At 53.6% G+C, this 18,221-nt stretch overlaps 1 protein-coding gene across 5 annotated transcripts in view; it reads left to right on the forward strand.

The window, feature by feature from the left end:
• Window positions 1-18,221, forward strand: part of AFAP1L1 (actin filament associated protein 1 like 1) — a 59,715-nt gene that overhangs the window by 32,455 nt on the left and 9,039 nt on the right. For 3 of the 5 annotated variants that reach the window (XM_073355831.1, XM_073355829.1, XM_073355827.1), the window contains exons 2-15: window positions 1,942-2,070; window positions 3,815-3,898; window positions 4,538-4,635; window positions 5,044-5,170; window positions 6,427-6,525; window positions 7,404-7,615; window positions 8,424-8,603; window positions 10,128-10,223; window positions 10,676-10,760; window positions 11,283-11,435; window positions 14,977-15,188; window positions 16,270-16,415; window positions 17,142-17,220; window positions 17,470-17,581. In XM_073355831.1, coding sequence (XP_073211932.1) covers window positions 1,942-2,070; window positions 3,815-3,898; window positions 4,538-4,635; window positions 5,044-5,170; window positions 6,427-6,525; window positions 7,404-7,615; window positions 8,424-8,603; window positions 10,128-10,223; window positions 10,676-10,760; window positions 11,283-11,435; window positions 14,977-15,188; window positions 16,270-16,415; window positions 17,142-17,220; window positions 17,470-17,581 — 1,812 coding nt within the window. The remainder of the gene's footprint in view (window positions 1-1,941; window positions 2,071-3,814; window positions 3,899-4,537; window positions 4,636-5,043; window positions 5,171-6,426; window positions 6,526-7,403; window positions 7,616-8,423; window positions 8,604-10,127; window positions 10,224-10,675; window positions 10,761-11,282; window positions 11,436-14,976; window positions 15,189-16,269; window positions 16,416-17,141; window positions 17,221-17,469; window positions 17,582-18,221) is intronic. The other 2 variants (XM_073355830.1, XM_073355828.1) reach the window with 1 other exon arrangement.

Consider the following 18,221-nt stretch of genomic DNA (forward strand, 5'->3'; position numbering starts at 1 on the left):
AGTACCCCTTTCGGTTTATGTACTGGCTGCCTTAGTAGTCTGGTCCCAAGATAGAGATATGCGTTCCGTCTGTTGCCCCACCACAGTTAGGGAATCCCATTGCAGCAAAGCCATCCACTATGACCCGCACATTTCCCAGAGTCACTAACCTTGATAGCAGCAGCTCAGTGATTGCGTTGGCTACTTGGATCACAGCAGCCCCCACAGTAGATTTGCCCACTCTACATTGATTCCCGACTGACCGGTAGCTGTCTGGCGTTGCAAGCTTCCAGAGGGCTATCGCCACTCACTTGTGAACTGTGAGGGCTGCTCTCATCTTGGTATTCTTGCGCTTCAGGGCAGGGGAAAGCAAGTCACAAAGTTCCATAAAAGTGCCCTTACGCATGCAAAAGTTTTGCAACCACTGGGAATCATCCCAGACCCGCAACACTATCCGGTCTCACCAGTCTGTGCTTGTTTCACGGGCCAAGTATCAGCGTTCCATGGGATGAGCCTGCCCCATTGCCACCAGGATGACCAAATTGTCGGGGCCTGTGCTTTGAGAGAAGTCTGTGTCCATGTCCTCATCGCTTTCGTCACCATGCTGCCATCACCTCCTCACCTGCTTTTGCAGGTTCTGGTTCCGCATATACCGCATGATAATGCGCGAGGTGTTTACAAGGCTCATAATTGCTGCAGTGACCTGAGCGGGCTCCATGCTTGCCGTGGTATGGCATCTGCAGGAGAGCAGAGTGGCAGCGGAAGCAGTTGTTCAGTGACGATGGTTTGCAGACCTACTGCATCATCTGCTGCCAGGACACAACAGCTGAGCGGACTGCACGCTTGCTGTGTTATGACGAGACAAGAGCAGCCAAGCAGAGTTGCAGCAGAAGTGGCCCTGCAAGACCACCAGGAGAGCAGAGTGGCAATGGAAGCAGTGGTTCGATGACTACGCTTAGCAGTCCTACTGCACCATCTGCTGAAAGCAGTATGGCGGCCGCACAGTAAAAAGGCGCGAAACGATTGTCTGCCATTGCTTTTGTGGAGGGAGAGGCGATTGATGACCATGTACCCAAAACCACCCGTGACAATGTTTTTGCCCCATCAGGCATCGGGAGCTTAACCCAGAATTCCAATTGGCAGCAGAGACTGCGGGAACTGTGGGATAGCTACCCACAGTGCAACGTTCCAAAAGTCGAAGCTAGCCTCAGTACTGTGGACGCACACCGCCGACTTAACGCACTTAGTGCATTAGTGTGGGGGGGGCACACAATTGACTGACTGTATAAAATCGCTTTCTAAAAAATCAACTTCTATAAATTTGACCTAATTTCGTAGTGTAGACGTACTCTTAGAGTCTCTGCTCGCCCATCTTCCCCTTTGCTCTTCACCTGCAGTTGCCTCTGCTTGTACATGCGCAATATGTTTTTAGTTCTGGGTTAAGTGCATTTAGTTTACCAGAGACTATTTATCTGACGTCCCCTTTGGCCCCAAACCTCAGGGAGTCTGAAAAATGGACCCTGGCTTCAAATCAATATGTAAATGACCCCCGAGAGGGGTTTTTTTTTATAGAGGGCATCCAAAAGCAGGGAGCAGGGTCCCCTGCCTGCAGGCGAGGATCAGATGACCTGACAGTGTGGGTGCCCTCCTGTGGGACCAGCCGGAAATGGAGTTATTGAGTCTCCAGCTCCCTCGTAGGCTCTGCTGTAGCTCTGTCCAAACACTCAGTAGGTGGTGGTGTGTGTTTTGTTATTTGTATCACCGTAGCACCTAGGAGCCCCAATCACGGACCAGGGCCCCATGGTGCTAGGCACTGTACAAACTCAAAACACAGAGTCCCTGCCCCAAGCTGCTTTTTCCCCTCCAGCCTCTGTAGTAGCCCAAACCCCTCAGCCTGGATCATCTTGTTCTCTCCTCCCCCAACTGGCTCCCTGACTCCTGTTCTCTCTGCTGCTTTCCCAGTGCTGGACCAGCTCCTCCCGGAGCTCAGCTTGCTGCTCAAGTTGCTGGATCATGAATACCTGAGCGCTACCACCATGGAGAAGAAACTGGCCGTCTCTACTATCCTGCAGAAGCTGCAGCCCCCTGCAGGTCAGTAAGCGCTCCTTGCCCCTACTCTACCCACCCTCAGCTTCTTCTCCCCCCACTTCTCTCCAGGACTGCCCTGAGGTTTAACTGGCTTTACAAAGGAGGCTCTGCCCCTGACTCAGAGCCGGGGGGCAGTGTCATACCTCCAGCCTGCACAGCCTCAGCGCAGGCCTGCTCTATGCAGTGCACTTGCTGTTACAGCATTACGTTTTGGAGGATGCCCTGGATGGAAAAGCCTGGTTCTAAATTAGACTAGATGTCAGAACCCCTCTTGGTGCTTTGGGGTAAAGCCTGCCTGTAGGCAGCTCCCAGGCCCTCGCTCCTGCAGCCTATCTCCGTCCTGGGGGATTCACAGATCTGTCCGTGGAGCTGGGGAGGAGAAAAGCTTGTCTCAGCCAAGGACTGTCCATGGCAAACAGACATTGCGATCTCCTGGCTGGGGACAGAGGGAGGTTGTAGTTCAGGACTAGACTCCTCTGCAGCAGCGAGGTAATTTGGAGCAGCCGTAGAAACTGCCTTTTCCTTCACCCAGTGCAGTGAATACAAAATGGGGATGCAGAAGACTGAGGTGAGGCATGAATGAACTAGCATTGGCTCTCCTCTAGCTCATCAGGCAGAGCATCCAGCCAGGAAGGTGGAGCGCCCAGCCCTTGGATCTCTCCCTAGAGAGTCATTTATTGCTTGGCTGCATATCAGGCCCCTTTATTGATGAGGCGCATGACTCCCTCTGGTGGTTTTTTTGTGCAAAGAAAGAGTCCTCCAGTTGACCTTGAGTAGCAGAGATACCGGCCTTAAACAATAGCTGGCAAGATCCTGCTGCTCTACCCTTTTGACTTATTCATGCCTTCTGGGTACCGACGAGCTCTCTGTATTTATTATGACTTCACCTGCCGTGCGATGGGAGCTGTAGGTGCTCTGGGACGGAAAGTTCTCTGGTTTCGGTGCGACGGGTCTCCGTATCCTCGGCTGAAGCGCTTGCTCATGTCGGCCTTTGGCGCCTTTGGCCTTCGCAAACCCTGGCAGATCCCTGCCGCAGCAGGGCCCCCATGAGACCTCTTTTCCCCTTTCCCCAGCTGTCGGGCACCCGAGTTACACAGCAGGTGTACGTCAGGCCGCCTGGCACGCCGCTGCACGCTGACACCGGCAGCTCCTGTGCAAACAGGCCCAGCCCAGGGAAGGGAATTGTTGTGACTGGGCTGGAATTGCTCTGCATTTCCTGTGGAAACGCTCATTCCCACCAGCCTTCCTGCCGGCAGTTTCTGCTGAGGGGGGATTTCCATGGAAATCCCAACAGGCCTCACACCTGGAGGGCCGCCTCCTCCCCATGGCAGAGTGAAAATTATCCCTGTGGGACCCTCTGAAATGATCTTCAGTGGGATGGGGAGTTCTAGATTTTTCCCCCTCTGCTTCCTTATCCTTGCTCTGTGTCGTTCTGTGCACTCCCAATCCTCTGCCAGCCACCTCCCTGCTGCTCTCCCCTCCCTCGGGCTGCTGTCCTTGGGAACCAGGTGCCCTCGTGAGGGGTGCCTCACATGAGCATGCACAGTCTGATTAGCCTGGCTGGGTGCCCCTATGGCTGCGGTGGTCTCTTGGGTTACAACTCCTGGGGAGCTGGGCATGTGCCCATTTGATGAGTGGGGTCCAACAAAGAGATCTCTGTGCTGGCCATGCCATCCTGCCCTGCCCCTGCAGTCAGAAGTTGACTTTGCTCCTCCCCAACAGCGGTAATGTCTTTTCTCCTTCCCAGGGAAGGCTCTGGACTACATGTACGCCAACACAGCAGCCCTGCAGAACAGCACCAGCTTCGTGGAATCCCTCTTTGAAGAGTTTGGTACGTACAGCTCAGCCAGCTCATCACTGGTCTGGAGACCCCCTTCCACACCTCGCTGGCCATGTAGCTGAACTGCTGTGACTTTCTAGCTATCGCTCCAGCCTACAAGGCTGAGAGCTCAACTCCCACAACCCCAGGCAGAGGGCTGACTCCCTCAGCACTGGGAGTGAAGCCCCATCCTTTACTCAAGGGCTCTAGCCCCTCTTTGTTGGCTGCCCAGGTGATCACTCCCAGGGCAGGGATGGAAAGAGCAGGATGTAACCTTGGTGTAGTGGGAACATTCACAGCACCAATAAAATCAGATCCGCTGCCCAAAGCGGGGTGTGACCCCATTGCTGTCACACTGGTCTAGGCAGTTCCTTCACCCCTCTCCCCAATATCTAGCTCACTTTGGGGCACCCAAATACGAACTCGCCTATAGAAACCCCAAAGCTTGTTCCGCTTGGTAAGATGATGATGTGGTGTGAAGTGGACTATAAATGACATTCTTGTGACAACAAGCTAATTCTGGTGTGGGCTAGAGGTGGTCAGTGTATGTAGCACTGAGGAAGAGAAAGGCCTTCCTTGAAGGTCTGTCTGGGGAGCCCTGTCCCTGGCATCATAGCTTGGCTTAGCATCCCTTCTCTAACCCCCCTCCAGACTGTGACCTGCGGGATCTCCAGGATATGCAGGAGGACGATGGGGACACCAGCGAGGGCATTGGCTTGGAGCTCACAAGGAGCCATCCATCTAAAAATGTGAGTCCAGCAGCCCCAAAATCTCCATCCCCACAGGTCATTGGGCCCTGTCACAGTCATGTGGTAGTGAAAGGACAAGAATTGGAAGCAATTGGATTGGAACGTGACTATGGCAGTGGATCTGGGCTCCTGGGTGGCTGGGCTGGGGCTTCTCAAGCCACAGTCCCTCTCTGCTCTGAGTGGGTGGAAGCAGACAGCAAAAGGGGGAGGGGCTGGGCTCTGGGTTTGATAACCTCTTGGACAGGGAGAGGCACCCACAGATCCAGGAGGATGGGGAGGAGATTTGTTACCCTTCTCTTGCCATTTTGGGAACAGCTCTTATTGATGGCCCCTTGGACATCCTGTAACTCAGCCCCGTCCCGCTCCTTCACTCTAATTGACACTGGTCTCTCTCTGTCTCCTTTGTAGGCTCCTAGGGACCCTCCTCCACCGCTTCCCACAACCCCCCCACCTGAAGATTACTACGAGGAGGCCCTACCTCTGGGTCCAGGCAAGGCCCCCGAGTACATCACCTCCCGCAGTGAGTCCAACCCTGGTAAACAGGAAGCACCTGTGGGGAGGGGACTGGAGAACACCCAGCGGGCTGGCCCCTGGCATGTCTGTACAGTGGCTCTGCAGCTCCCATGCCAGCCTATCAAAACAAGGGGCCCTCGCCAGAGTCCCACAGGGGGCAGCCCTCACTGGCTTGTCTTGGGGAAGGCAATGACCTGGGGTGGGGGCAATGGCACTCCTGTCCCTGCTGCCTTCCAATCCTCATGTGGTGGTGGTACCAGGGGCTGTTTGCACCCACCCCTCTGGAAACGCCTCAGTCAGGGCTGAGTGACCAGGAACGTTGAGATCCTGAGGCAAGACAGTCTCTCCCACAGCTGGCTTAGGGCAGGGAGAGGGGGTGGCTAAGGCGCAGAGGGTTCAGTGGGAGCTGGCTTTGATCTGCGTCAAGTCCTGATCTCTCTGAGGCTTTTGGAATTAACAAAGCCCCAGTCCTGGCTCCTGCTGTGTGCAGAGAGAGTGAAGGGGATCTTCCACCCAGTAGCAACACCTGCCAGGCCCTTCGGGGGTGATGTTACTGGGCTCGCAAGGAGGTACTGTCCAGGGCCTGATATGGGGCAGCTGCCCTGAGCTCCCTTGGGCCGGAGCGCAACACTCCCCAAGGGAAGGAAGAAACCAAGAGGTTTCCCCAAAGTGGGAGGTTTTGCTTGGTCTTCTCAGCTGTAGGATATAGCCCCTCAAACGCTCCCTCATCTCCTGGCTGCTGAGCTCCATGCCTGTGTGAAGGGCAGCCTGAGGGGAAGGGGACAGAGCGCTCCCAGACCCTGTATGTGAAGGGGGAGTGAGTGCTGAGCCTCCCCGGGAGTGGCTGCGACCTTGGAGGAATGTCAGGAAAGGAGTGGGGTGCTTTTCCCAAACCATGTCACTTGGCAGCTGGTCTCCTTCCTCCTGTGGGTGGAGCTTTCCGGTGGCTCCTGGAGAGCTGGCAGAGGAAGGGAGGGAGGCTTTCTGCTGCTGAGGCTTTTTCAGCTTAGCCTGTGGACAAAGTCCCTCCCCTTATGCCACCACTTCGTGCTTCTATCCAGCTATAACTGCACCCATGTCTAATCCATTACACTTGGCCTTGCTGCGCAGCTCATGTTGGCAACCGTGAGAGCTCCAAGCAGTGGCATGACTTGCTTCAGCGCAGCCTTCTGATGGGTCCTGTCACCAGTGTCTGTGCCATGCATGTGCCGCATTAATATCCTAGCCCCTATGCAGGGGTCTCCATCACAAATTTCACCCCCTTTGCTCTCATTGCAGATAGCTCCAGTCCCCCCAACTCAATCGAGGATGGCTACTATGAGGATGCCGACAGCAACTACCCTGTTACCAGGATGAATGGGGAGCAGAAAAACTCCTGTAGGTACCAGGGCAAAGACTCTTCAAGACAGGTGCCTAACCAGGGGGAAAGAGCCAAAGGGGATGAGCCATCAGCCTGATGGATGGGGGTGGGGAATCCTACACAGAGCCAAAGAGTACCTAAGCGTCTGCTTGGACCACAGCCCTGTGGTAACCATCAGTGGTAGTTCTGTGGCCTTCAAGGCAGGAATCGCTCTAGGTGTCGCAAAGAGAGCGAGGAAGAGAGCCAGGGTTTATTTATTTCTGGCAGTTTATAACCATGTATAAGAGGCACCCACCTGCTGCTCTGGGAGCCCTTGACTTGAGTTAAAGTACCAGTGCAATGAAAACAAAGACAGTAGCAAGCAACCTGAGAAAAGCTCCAGCACAACTCAAGAGGTGGGACTTTCCTTGTCCAGTCTCTTCAGCTGCCTGGGCAAAGAGCTGCATCCTGGAGTATCTCCTGGAGGTCAGTAGTCCCTGAGCAATTCAGACATGTACGCTGCTCTTACACAGGCTGCTCAACAAACAGTCAGGCCTCTTGCATGTCCTAGCCATTGATTTGATCCAAGAGAATCTCTCCATCTAAAGAGGTTTGTCACATGTAAGAGGTCACTTAGAACCCTCCATGTTTTGCATATTTCATAAAGAGAAATGCTAGTGCAAGTTGGATAGGAGCTGGAGGAAAATGGAAATCGTTAGCGTTGAACTGCTGCTGATCCAGAGTTTGATCCTCCATTCCCCCTTGCCCCCTCCCCGCGCACAAAGGCTTTCTCTCCCAAGACACTGCTAGGAGAAGGTGATCCTCCAGGCTGAAGTCCCACTCCGTGTGCAGGGCATTGGAGCTCCGTTGTCGATAGCATCCTGGGGTGACTGGGAGGGTCTCTGCTTCCTTCCAGACAATGACTCTGATGCGATGAGCAGCTCCTATGAGTCATACGATGAAGAGGAGGAGGATGGGAAGGGCCAGCGGCTGACACACCAATGGCCATCAGAGGAAGCTTCTATGAACTTGGTGAAGGACTGCAGGATTTGTGCCTTCCTGTTGCGTAAGAAGCGCTTTGGGCAGTGGGCCAAGCAGCTGACGGTCATCAAGGACAACAAACTTCTGGTGAGACTTCAGCTTCTGGAGTGCAGGGGGACCCAGGATACAGGAAATCTTTGGAGCGATCCAGAGTCTGAGAGATCCTGGGCTGGAGAAACGGGGAGCCTCCTGTGTATAGGGTGCAAGTGAGCCAAGTGCACCAAAGGACAGACAGGGATTGGCAAAGCTGCTGCTTTCAAGTGGCCTAACCATGTATGTTCAGTGAATTGCTTGAGTAAATGAAAGGGTGTGTCTTCCATGGGGATGTGAGTGGGGCCAAGACTGCCTTTCATGGCAATGTTGCATATCTAATCCATACCTGCCGTGCAGGATAACAGCACCCCTGGAAGCATTTATACCGCGAGGCCCACAGTCCAGATCTCTACCCAGAAGCCATCTGGGTTCACCCTGTATATTTGTCACTGGAAAAATTAATGCAAAATGTCATGAGTAAAGTCATCATGCAGGTCAGTTAGCTGGGAGACCGTGTGGCCCAGAGGGTAGGTACAGGACTATCCAGGTTCTGTTCCTGGTTCTGGGAAGGGAGTGTTGTCTGGTGGTGCGAGCAGGGACTCCTGGGTTCTGGTCCTGGCCCCTTCTGTGACTTTGGCTGATTCACTCCCCTGTAGCTTCCTCCTCTGTAAAATGAGGCTAATGATACTGTGCCACCTCTGTGAATTACTACGAGGTCGCTAGATGAAGCCCTGTGTAAGGGCAGACAGAGCTTCAGCAGGGATATTCCCCCTTTGTGCTAGCATGCTCACGCTCCACTGCCTGGCAGGAGATGCAGTCAGGCCTCGACTCTGTGGGAAACAATTGTCTCCACTTCTTTTAGTGCTACAAAAGCTCCAAGGACCGGCAGCCACACCTGGAGGTGCCCCTGAGCGCCTGCAGCGTCATCTATGTGCCCAAGGATGGGCGCCGCAAGAAGCATGAGCTGCGTTTCTCTCTGCCAGGGGCCGAGGCCCTGGTGCTGGCAGTGCAGAGCAAAGAGCAGGCTGAGGAGTGGCTGAAGGTACCTCTTACTGCAGCTTATGCCTTTCTCCCTAGCCCACGCCACTGGCCACACAGGCTTCCTCCCCCCACAAAATCCAGCCTTTCCCCATTTGACCAGCCTTTGTCCTTCTGGTGGAACCTCCTCCGTGGTATGGTGCTGTCTCAGTACATGGCCTAGCTCCTGTGATCCCTGTCTGACATAAGTGGGTAGGCAGGATAGCTGCCTTCCTGGGAAAGGCCTGGCTTCCAGGGCTGCCTTATCTCTGAAGGGAAGGGGATTTTCCACCCTTCTTTTATCATTCCTGCCAGACTGGGACACCAGCTGTGGGGTGAGCTACCAGGCCCAGGGAGCCTTGGCCCCTTTCCGCTCCCTGTGTGATAGGCTGGAGTCCCATGGGCAAAGGGAGGGGGGAGCTGTTTGTTTACCCTCCCCCTCCTTTTTCCTGCCTTTGTTCTGCCAGTGGGAGGCTGTGTAGCTTGGAAGCTGTTTGGTGAAGTCACCAGATCTGCCTCTGAGCTGGCAGTGTGTAAAGGCCTGAAACAGGAGTGTGTTTAAATAGCACCATCTTGCCCTTGGGGAGTATGAGCCCCTGCCCATCCCAAATCTGCCGATGTGGGGCATTTCACCGCTGAGAGATTGGGACGCCAGCCTGCCCCATTTCTGCCCCCCCTGCCCCATTACACTGCACTCCAGGGCTCCTGGTGCTGTCAGATCTGCCCTACCCAGCCTGGCTACTGCGTGTGCTTTGGTGAAGGGCCATGTAGGGGAGGGAGAGGGATGGGAGAACTTCTCCCAGGCTGAACCTGTGTGGAGATTAGCAAGAAGTTCTGGTCACCCTTATTGCCCACATTATGACTGTAGCAGCTTTTCGTCACCCCTCTCCTTTCCCTGGCTGGCAGGGATGGGACGTGGGAAGGCTGAAGTAGGGTGAGCTGTCCTCATGCCGTGTCCATCTACCCAGAGAGCCTAGGTTCACCACAACCTCACAGGAAGGATGGTCAAGGCCCTAGTCTGGGACTTACGAGATGCAGGCTCAATTCCCTGCTCTGCTACAGCCTTCCTGGGGATCAGTACATAAGATTGTGAGGTGCTCAGACGCCATCTATGGTGATGGGGTTGTATAGGTACCTTGGGCAGAACCCCTGTAGGAGATGGACAAAGCCTCCCAGATCAGCTAGCTGGAACCCAAGGGGCCTTTGTGACTGTCATCTGAGTCCTCGTTAAATGCCCCTAAACCTTTTTAACGGCCAAACCGTTTATTATCTCAAACAGGACTTTGTGGAGGGAGTTTTAAGAAGACCCTGCTCCAAAGGGAGCTTTGCAGGGTGCCACTTGCTGCTTTGTCCCCTCTGGAAGGCAGCAGGGAACGGGATCAATCATTCCAGGAAGGGATAATTCATAAACAGCTACAGCAAAATGCAGTTTGTTGTGGTTGGGTCAAGCTGTGTGGTCAGAGCTCCCCGGTTACTGGGGTAACGACTCGGGGCTCAGGCGCTCCCAATGGGTCCTGAGAGGCCGGTGCTGAGTGGTCTGTCTCCACAGGTGATAAAGGAAGGGAGCCGTGCCAGTGGAGAAGGAACAGGTGGGACTGAAGCCCCTACATCCCCTGTGCTACATTGCAAGATGGACCTTGACAAGGTGTCCTGTTCTCTGTCTCTCCCCTGGGGGTTAGTGATACACAGCAGAAGGGAACAGTGACTAAACTCACAGGAATCAGGCAGCTGAAGGCTGGGTTTCTGGGTTCTACAAGATCAGCCTTGCTCCCAATGTTTGCATGGCCCTTCTGTGGAACCCCCTATGGTAGCAGAAGGGGACCCCCTCCAATTGGTGACAAAGAGCCAAGACCACCTCCCCAGCCCGCCCTGGAATGGAGATGGGGGTGGGGCATATGCCCTTTCCTGTCCCCCTGCCTAGGGTGGGACTATCAGGAGCTAGGCTGGACACCGACCTTTGCCAGACTCGCAGAACTCTGGTCAGGGATGGTCACTCAGTGCGGCATTGAAGTGGTTAAAAGCCATGGGGACTCGTGCGGGAGGAAGGGATTGGGAGAGGAACTGCACTGAAATGGATGCCTGCCCTCCTCCTCACAGAGGTTATCACAAGACAAACAGGCATCTGACTCTGACAGCGTGGCAGCAGGAGAGAACTGCACCCCCATGAGCCGAAGGGAGCACGGTGAGAGCCCCAGCCCTGCTCTGACCATTGTGGGCCCATGAGCTGGCCCTGCTGTGGGGAGGGGAGGGTCCACCCCACTGTAGAAAGCATCCTCCCACCTCATCACCTCTCTGCAGTTGTCTCAAAAAGCCGCCTGCTGCAGGGAGGTAGGAAGGGGGCACGCCTGCTGGCACAGCTTCCCTGCACTGCCATGCGGCCCTGCTGCATGTGGTGGAGTTGCTAAAGCCCCTACCACGGAGGAATATTTACATCCTCTGCCTAATCTGCCCCTGGCTCCATGCGCCAGTCCTCTGAAGTGCAACAGTTGCTGGGGGTGGGGATGTCCTGCTCTTTCCCAGTCAGTGTATCTCTTCCCACTCTGCCCTCCCCTCCCTGCCACTGTCTGACACCCAAAACCCCTTCCTGCTCTCATTGCAAATCCCAGCCTGAAGGACAGCACCATAGTGACCTCTCCGCTTTGGCCAGCCTTGGTGGGGGGACTTGCTGTTTACTCCTGAGCTGAGCTCTCCTCCCTGTTCCCAGGGAAAGGCAAGAAGAGCGGCTTGGCTGAACTGAAGGGCTCAGTGAGCCGGGCAGCAGGGAGGAAAATCACCAGGATCATCAGCTTCTCCAAAAAGAAGCCGTCCCCTGAGGACACGCAGACGTCCTCCACCGAGGAAGACCTCCCCTGCTGTGGTTCGTACCTAGGGCTCTGGGGAGATGGGAGCAAGAAAGGGGTATTCTGGGTCTAGGTGGATGTTGTTCCTAGGGGACTTGGTGCCAGGTGTAAGTTGTGCCACAATGCCTTTCTCTTGCCCACGGGCCAGACCACCCAGAAGAGGGATGGGGATGCTATCCAAGACACAGGGAATTTCACTATTTCCTCTGAATTCCACCCATCGCTCACGAGCCCTGTGACAGCATCGGGGACTCTGCCATGACATGGAAGGGGATTTCTTGCTACAAGCATGTAGCCTGGGATTGACCTCCTCCATCCCTTATGTATATACACCCAGACACACACACCTTTTCTAGCTCAGTGTCCCTAGTCCATGATCGCAGGACCAGACTGTTTCACCCAGGGCAGAGCACTCCGGGTACACATCTGTGGAGGTGCTGGGGACTACACAGCTGTTAGGTGCTCTCTATGTTAAGTGCCATTTGAACAGGGTGATTTGGTTTTCTCTCTTCCAAGCTAGAGCACTAGAGCTAAAGCCTGCAAGTTACATAAACAATTGGAGCAAGTTATTAAACAGGGTTCGCCAACCTTTGGCACGTGGCCTGCTAGGGTAAGCCCCCTGGCGGACCAGGCTGGTTTGTTTAACTGCCACATCCACAGGTTCGGCAGATCGCAGCTCCCACTGGTCGTGGTTTGCCGCTCCAAGCCAATGGGGCTGTGGGAAGCCGCGTGGGCCAAGGGTTATGCTGGCCGCCGCTTCCCGCAGCCCCCATTGGCCTGGAGTGGTGAACCGCAGCCACTGGGAGCTGCGATCGGCCGAACCTGCGGATGTGGCAGGTAAACAAACCGGCCCGGCCCACCGGGGGCTTACCTTGGCAGGCCGTGTGCCAAAGGTTGCCGATCCCTGTATTAAACAATCAGTTTGTAAATACCCAGAGAAAAGGAGAGTTATAAGGAATAGCCAGCATGGATTTGTCAAGAACAAATCATGCCAGACTAACTTAATTTCCTTCTTTGACAGGGTTACTGGCTTAGTGTGTGGGGAGAAGCAGTAGATGTGATATGTCTTGATTGAGTAAAGCTTTTGGCACAGTCCACACGACATTCTAATAAGCAAACTAGGGAAATGTGGTCTAACTGAAATTTCTATAAGGTGGGAGCACAACTGGTTGAAAGACAATAGTCACTTAGAGTAGTTGTCAGTGGCTTGCTGTCCAACTGGGAGGGTGTATCTAGTGGGGTTCCACAGGGCTCAGTCCTGCGTTTAGTACTAGTCAATATTTTCATTAATGACCTGGATAATGGAGTGGGGAGTATGCTTATAAAATGTGTAGATAACACCAAGCTGGGTGAGGTTGCAAGCATTTTGGAGGACAGGATTAGAATTCAAGGCAACCTTGACAAATTGAAGAATTAGTCTGAAATCAACAAGATGAAATTGAATAAAGACAAGTGCAACCTACTTCACTTAGGAAGGAAAAATCAAATGCACAGCTACAAAAGGGGGAATAACTGGCTAGATGGTAGTACTGCAGATCTGGGACCACATAGTGGACCACAAATTGAATGAGTTGACAATGTAATGCAGTTGCGAAAAAGGCTATAATTATTCTGGGGTTTATTAACAGTGGAGAAAGTTCAGAGGAGAATAACAAAAATGATAGGTCAGGTTTTCTAAATCTTTTACGAGGAAAGATTAAAAATACTAGCATGTTTAGTCTTGAGAAAAGAGAACTAAGGAAGGACCTGATAACAGTCTCCAAATATGTTAATGGCTGTTATAAACAGGGTGGGAATCGGTTGCTCCTCATATCCACTGAAGGTAGGACAAGAAGTAATTGTTTTATTTGCAGCAAGGAATATTTAGGTTACATATTAGGAAAAACTTTCTAACTGTTAAGCCCTGGAATAGCCTTCCAGGGGAGGTTGTGGAATCCCCATCATTGGAGGCTTTTAAGAACAGGTTGGACACACCTGTCAGGGATGATCGAGGTTTACGTGACCCTGCCTCTGTGCGGGGGGCTGGACTTCATGACTTCCCAAGGTGCTTTCGAGCCCTATGATTCTATGAGTTAGTAACAGGTTTCATAGTGGTAGCCGTGGTAGTCTATATCAGCAAAAAAAAACTAGGGTCCTTGTGGCCCCTTAGAGACTAACAAATTTATTTGGGCATAAGCTTTTGTGGGCTAAAACCCACTTCATCAGATGCATGGAGTGGAAAATACCGTAGGCAGGTATAAATATACAGAACATGAAAAGATGAGAGTTGCCTTACCAAGTGGGGGGTCAGTGCTAATGAGCCCAATTCAATCAGGGTGGATGTGGCCCATTTCACTACAAAAAGTAATTTCCCCCTCTATTGATATTCACCCCTTCTTATCAACTGTTGGAAATGGGCCACATCCACCCTGTTTTTTTTGAGTTAGTAAGTTGCTCAGAAGATAAGCATCCTCTGAGATAAGATGCTGCTAAAGAAAATAAATGAAGCTCCATGTCTGTCTGTCTGTCTATCTGAGATACTCATACTGGCCCCCATTCCCATAACACCCAAGTGCATCACAATCTGGGATGTAGCTATCCTTACTACACCCCTGGGAGATAGGGATGTGCTGTTATTCCATGGGGAACTGAGGCACAGAGACCAAGTGATCAATCACACAGACTATCTGCTGTGGAGCTGGAAACGGTCTCCTGAGTCCCAGGCTAGTGCCCTAACCACTGGACCATTTACCTCACAAATTCTGCCCCCAGAAGGGAGGGGATGAGCATGGTGACCGCATAGGGCTTCTGCATCTATAGTTTCTGTGGACAAATCCTACTGTCCTTACTTGGGTAAACATCCCGTTGACTTCGGCAGAGATTTTGCAGAGTATGAACTTACTAAAGACCAAGCTGCACTTGGGCCTTTGATGTTTGAGTTCTGCAGTTTTAAGGGGCAGATCTCTGGGTGCCCAGAGAGAGGGTCCTGCCCCAGTGCAGTGCTTTGTGGAGTGCTTCCACTGCCGGAACAATGTGGGGGAACAAGGCCTACCCAAAGGTAGGGAGATGGGCAGTGATTCACTGACAGGCCTGGACGTATCTTGGTAGGATATTGCAGAGCAGCATTTCAGACTCTGTGTTTGTCTACACTGCAGTTAGACACCCATGGCTGGCCTGTGCCAGCTGACTTGCGCTTCTGGGGCTTGGGTTGCAGGGCTGTTTAACTGTGGTCTACATGTTTGGGCTTGGGCTGGAGCCCCAGCTCTAGGACCCTGTGAGGTGGGAAGGTCCCAGCTGCAGCCTGAGCCTGAACGTCTACACTGAAATTAAACAGCCCCTTAGCCCGAGCCCTATGAATCTGAGTCTGTTGGCACAGGCCAGCCGTGGGTGTCTAATTACAGTGTAGACAGACCCTCTGACAGAAGTACAGCGAGACAAGACAACATTTTGGAGCCTCCCGCACTGCCCCTATTGGCTCTCGCTTTTCACCTTCCCCTTAGCATCATGCTTGTTGGTTCATTAGGTCCAGCTGAAATGCACTGAGACTCTCTTCCCTTGGGGAACTGGCTCTCCCTGCAGGTTACCTGAATGTCCTGGTTAACCAGTGCTGGAAGGAGCGTTGGTGTTGCTTGAAAGGCAACACGCTCTATTTCCACAAGGACCGCTCCGACCTGCGGACGCACGTGAATGCCATCGTCCTGCGTGGCTGCGAGGTGGTGCCAGGCCTAGGCCCTAAACACCCGCTTGCTTTCCGCATCCTTCGCAGTGGGCAGGAGGTCTCTGCCTTGGAGGTGAGTGTTTCATTCTCAGCGGCTCCAAGTGAGGCACGCAGGCTGTGGAGGCTTTTCCTGTCTCCCTCTGGAAGGTATGGACGGGCAGTTTGGGTCCAAATCCTGGGCTGTTTGTTTCCTTAAGGGTTTAACGAAACCCAGAACTGAACAGAGACACAGAATAGAGTCTAATGGGAAACCTCCAGGGACAATTTAACTTACCCCTTCCCTGGCTGTGCTTTGAGACCCCAAACTCAGCCAGGTGGGCTGGTGCATGGCCTGGGCAAGTGAAATTGACTAGAACCAAAAAGCAAAGTCCTGTTTCACTGCTGAGCCCAGCCGAATGCATGCGATCACATAAACCATGCTGAGCAGCCTCTGAAATTCTTTCATTAATCATCTGTGGTGCACCTCGTTACACAAGCAAGGGATTTGGGGTCTTTTAAATCTAATCTTTATCTTGGCAAGATCCCTTAGGCTATGTGAAGTTTTTATTCCATAATTGATTAAAGCAGACATGCGTGGGGCACCCTGTTAATGTGTTTCAGACAAGTGAATGTAATATACAAAGTAATTTCACTTGGGTCTGAATGACTGTATAAGGGCAGCCCAGATGCTGATAGTATCTGCACAGAGAAGCTGCTGGATTGGTTGAACCAGGCAAATCACGGCAGGTGAATGAACTCATTTGACTCTTAGCTTCAACCCAACAGCTCCTCCACACAGGAGCGGAGCTTAGCAGGTGCTTGGGCTGATGGAATCCAGCTCGGTACCGTGTGGAGAGAGCAACCTCATTCTCTAGGGAGGGTAACGTCTTCCCATTTCCCCTGGGAACCCCTTCGCTACACAGGGTTGAAGACGTACTGCATCTCAGCACGTGTGTTGCATATGAGCAGAGGCCTGTGCTTTCTTGTGTGGCATGGGTGGGTTGGGCTGGTGTGGGGAGACCCAAAGCAAGGAGGCTTTGGGGGGTGAGGGGAAATATTGCTGTAACTCCGTGCCCATGCTCTGCAGGATATGGGTCATCTACCTGGAGAGATGTGAAGGGGAGATGCGTATCCAGGGGCCAGATGCTCACGATGATGGCTTTCTCACCCACTAGGCAAACTGCTCTGAAGATCTGGGCCGCTGGCTTGGCATCCTGCTGGTTGAGACTGGCTCCCAGAAAACCCCGGAGGCCTTGCACTATGATTACGTGGATGTAGAGACAATAGCCAACATAGTCACTGCTGTGCGACACTCCTATCTGTAAGGGGCTCTCCTCCCATTGCTTGAGAGCTTTTGTTAAGGCAATGGGGGGGGTGGATGGGGGGGTGTGATCCAGCTCCGGCATGAGGCTCACCTGGTGCCCACTCCCTCTCTGCCTGGACCTGGGAGAGCAAAACTCCCTGTGAGGCCAACCCAGCCAGCACTTCCACCATGGATGCATCTTGTGTCTTCAAACCCTGGTGGCAACAAAGCCCCAAGTCATTGAATGCAGCCTCAGAGCCAGAATAAACCACCTGCCGCATGAGTAGCATTGTGGGGTAGGGACATGCAGCGGGGAAAGCAGCGGTGGGTTATGATTTTTGGGGCCCTGAGCCATGCGTGCCTTATAAAAGCTGTCTAGGGACTGGTGCTCAGGACTGGGACCTGGCAGCTCTGGCTGTGCTGAGTGGATTTGGTCAAGTCACCGCATCTCTGTGCCTCGTTTGCCCCTGGAATGGGATATCTACTACCACATTTCCAAAAGTGTGGGGCACCTGCCTCTGAGAGGTGGGGAGGCAGTGCCTGACTGGCTTCATTTCCCTGAAGCAGGACTTGGCTCACAGTGGTTTGGGGACTGCATGGGGGAGGGGAGGCAGGGCTAACTCGTGAAAGTTTGCAAAGTTTGCTTTGAGATCTTTGGGTGGAAGGAGCTAGAGAAGGATGGCATGTTGCCGCTGTGTGGGTCAGGGCTGACATACTCTTATCTCCCCGTCCCTTCCTCCCCAGGTGGGCCAGCGCCTCCCACGAGAGCCAGGCTGACTCCTCCCGGGTGGTGTATGATGACGTCCCCTACGAGAAGGTGCAGGTACGAATGTGGCTTGCTTCCTATCACGCTCCCCCCGGAAAGGCCATGGTCCTTCTCCCACCCAACCTCTTGCAACCCCCAAGTAACTGAATGCTGGGGAGACAGGCGCCCCCTTCCTCTCAGTGGCACTTGGGGCCATGGTTTCTCAGCAGCCACCCTGCCCTTAGTGCGGATTTCTGCTCCTGCCTCGTAGTGATGCCATGCAGCGTCTCTGCTGGGATCTGTTTTTCATCGCATTCATCCATGCAGGTAGAGGAGCCACCACGGCCGTCCGGGGCCCAGGTGAAGCGCCATGCCTCGTCCTGCAGTGAGTCATCACGCCGTGTGGACCCGCAAGTCAAAGTCAAGAGACATGCATCAAGTAGGTTGAGATTCGCCTGCTGGCCAATGTGCTTTGGGACCAAACCTCAGCCACACAGGAGGGGGCTAGTTGGCTCAGGAATTGGGACTTCCCATTTCTGGCCACCATTTCCTATCGAGCCCTAGGTCACTAATGGCAGGAGCCCTTCCCAGCCCTGGCTGTTCCATGAGATGAGCTGGTGGGGTCTTAGTCCCACGTGGGCTAGTGATGGTCACAGGTGGCCATGTGTCCTTTAGGAACTGGAGTAACTGGTTGCATGATCTGAGGGGCCTGCAGCTTCTCCTTACCAGCTGGGGCTCTGGTATGTTGGCCTGCTGTGGTGAGTGGGAAGTGTGAACTGCCCCTGCTAAGGACAGAGTGGGGACTCAGTTGCTCCTCTGGCACCTTTCACCTGCCCTGAATTCACTAACGAAAAGCGACCCCTCCACAGGCAGTGGGGAAGGAGGTGCCAGTTTCAGGCTGATCCTGCATGGGCTTCAGTGCGTTCTCCTGTGCCTCCTGGGAAGACTGATGTGATGCCCCTGTTCCCAAAAGCAGCCCCTTCTCCCCACCATGGCCTAGTGGAGCCTTGGGAGTGACCGGCTCATCTGTGACACTCCCATCATGGAAACTGAGGCATCAAGGCTGCAAGTCCTGAACT

Source organism: Lepidochelys kempii, chromosome 8 (genome assembly GCF_965140265.1).
Source record: "Lepidochelys kempii isolate rLepKem1 chromosome 8, rLepKem1.hap2, whole genome shotgun sequence".
Classification (NCBI taxonomy): domain Eukaryota; kingdom Metazoa; phylum Chordata; order Testudines; family Cheloniidae; genus Lepidochelys; species Lepidochelys kempii.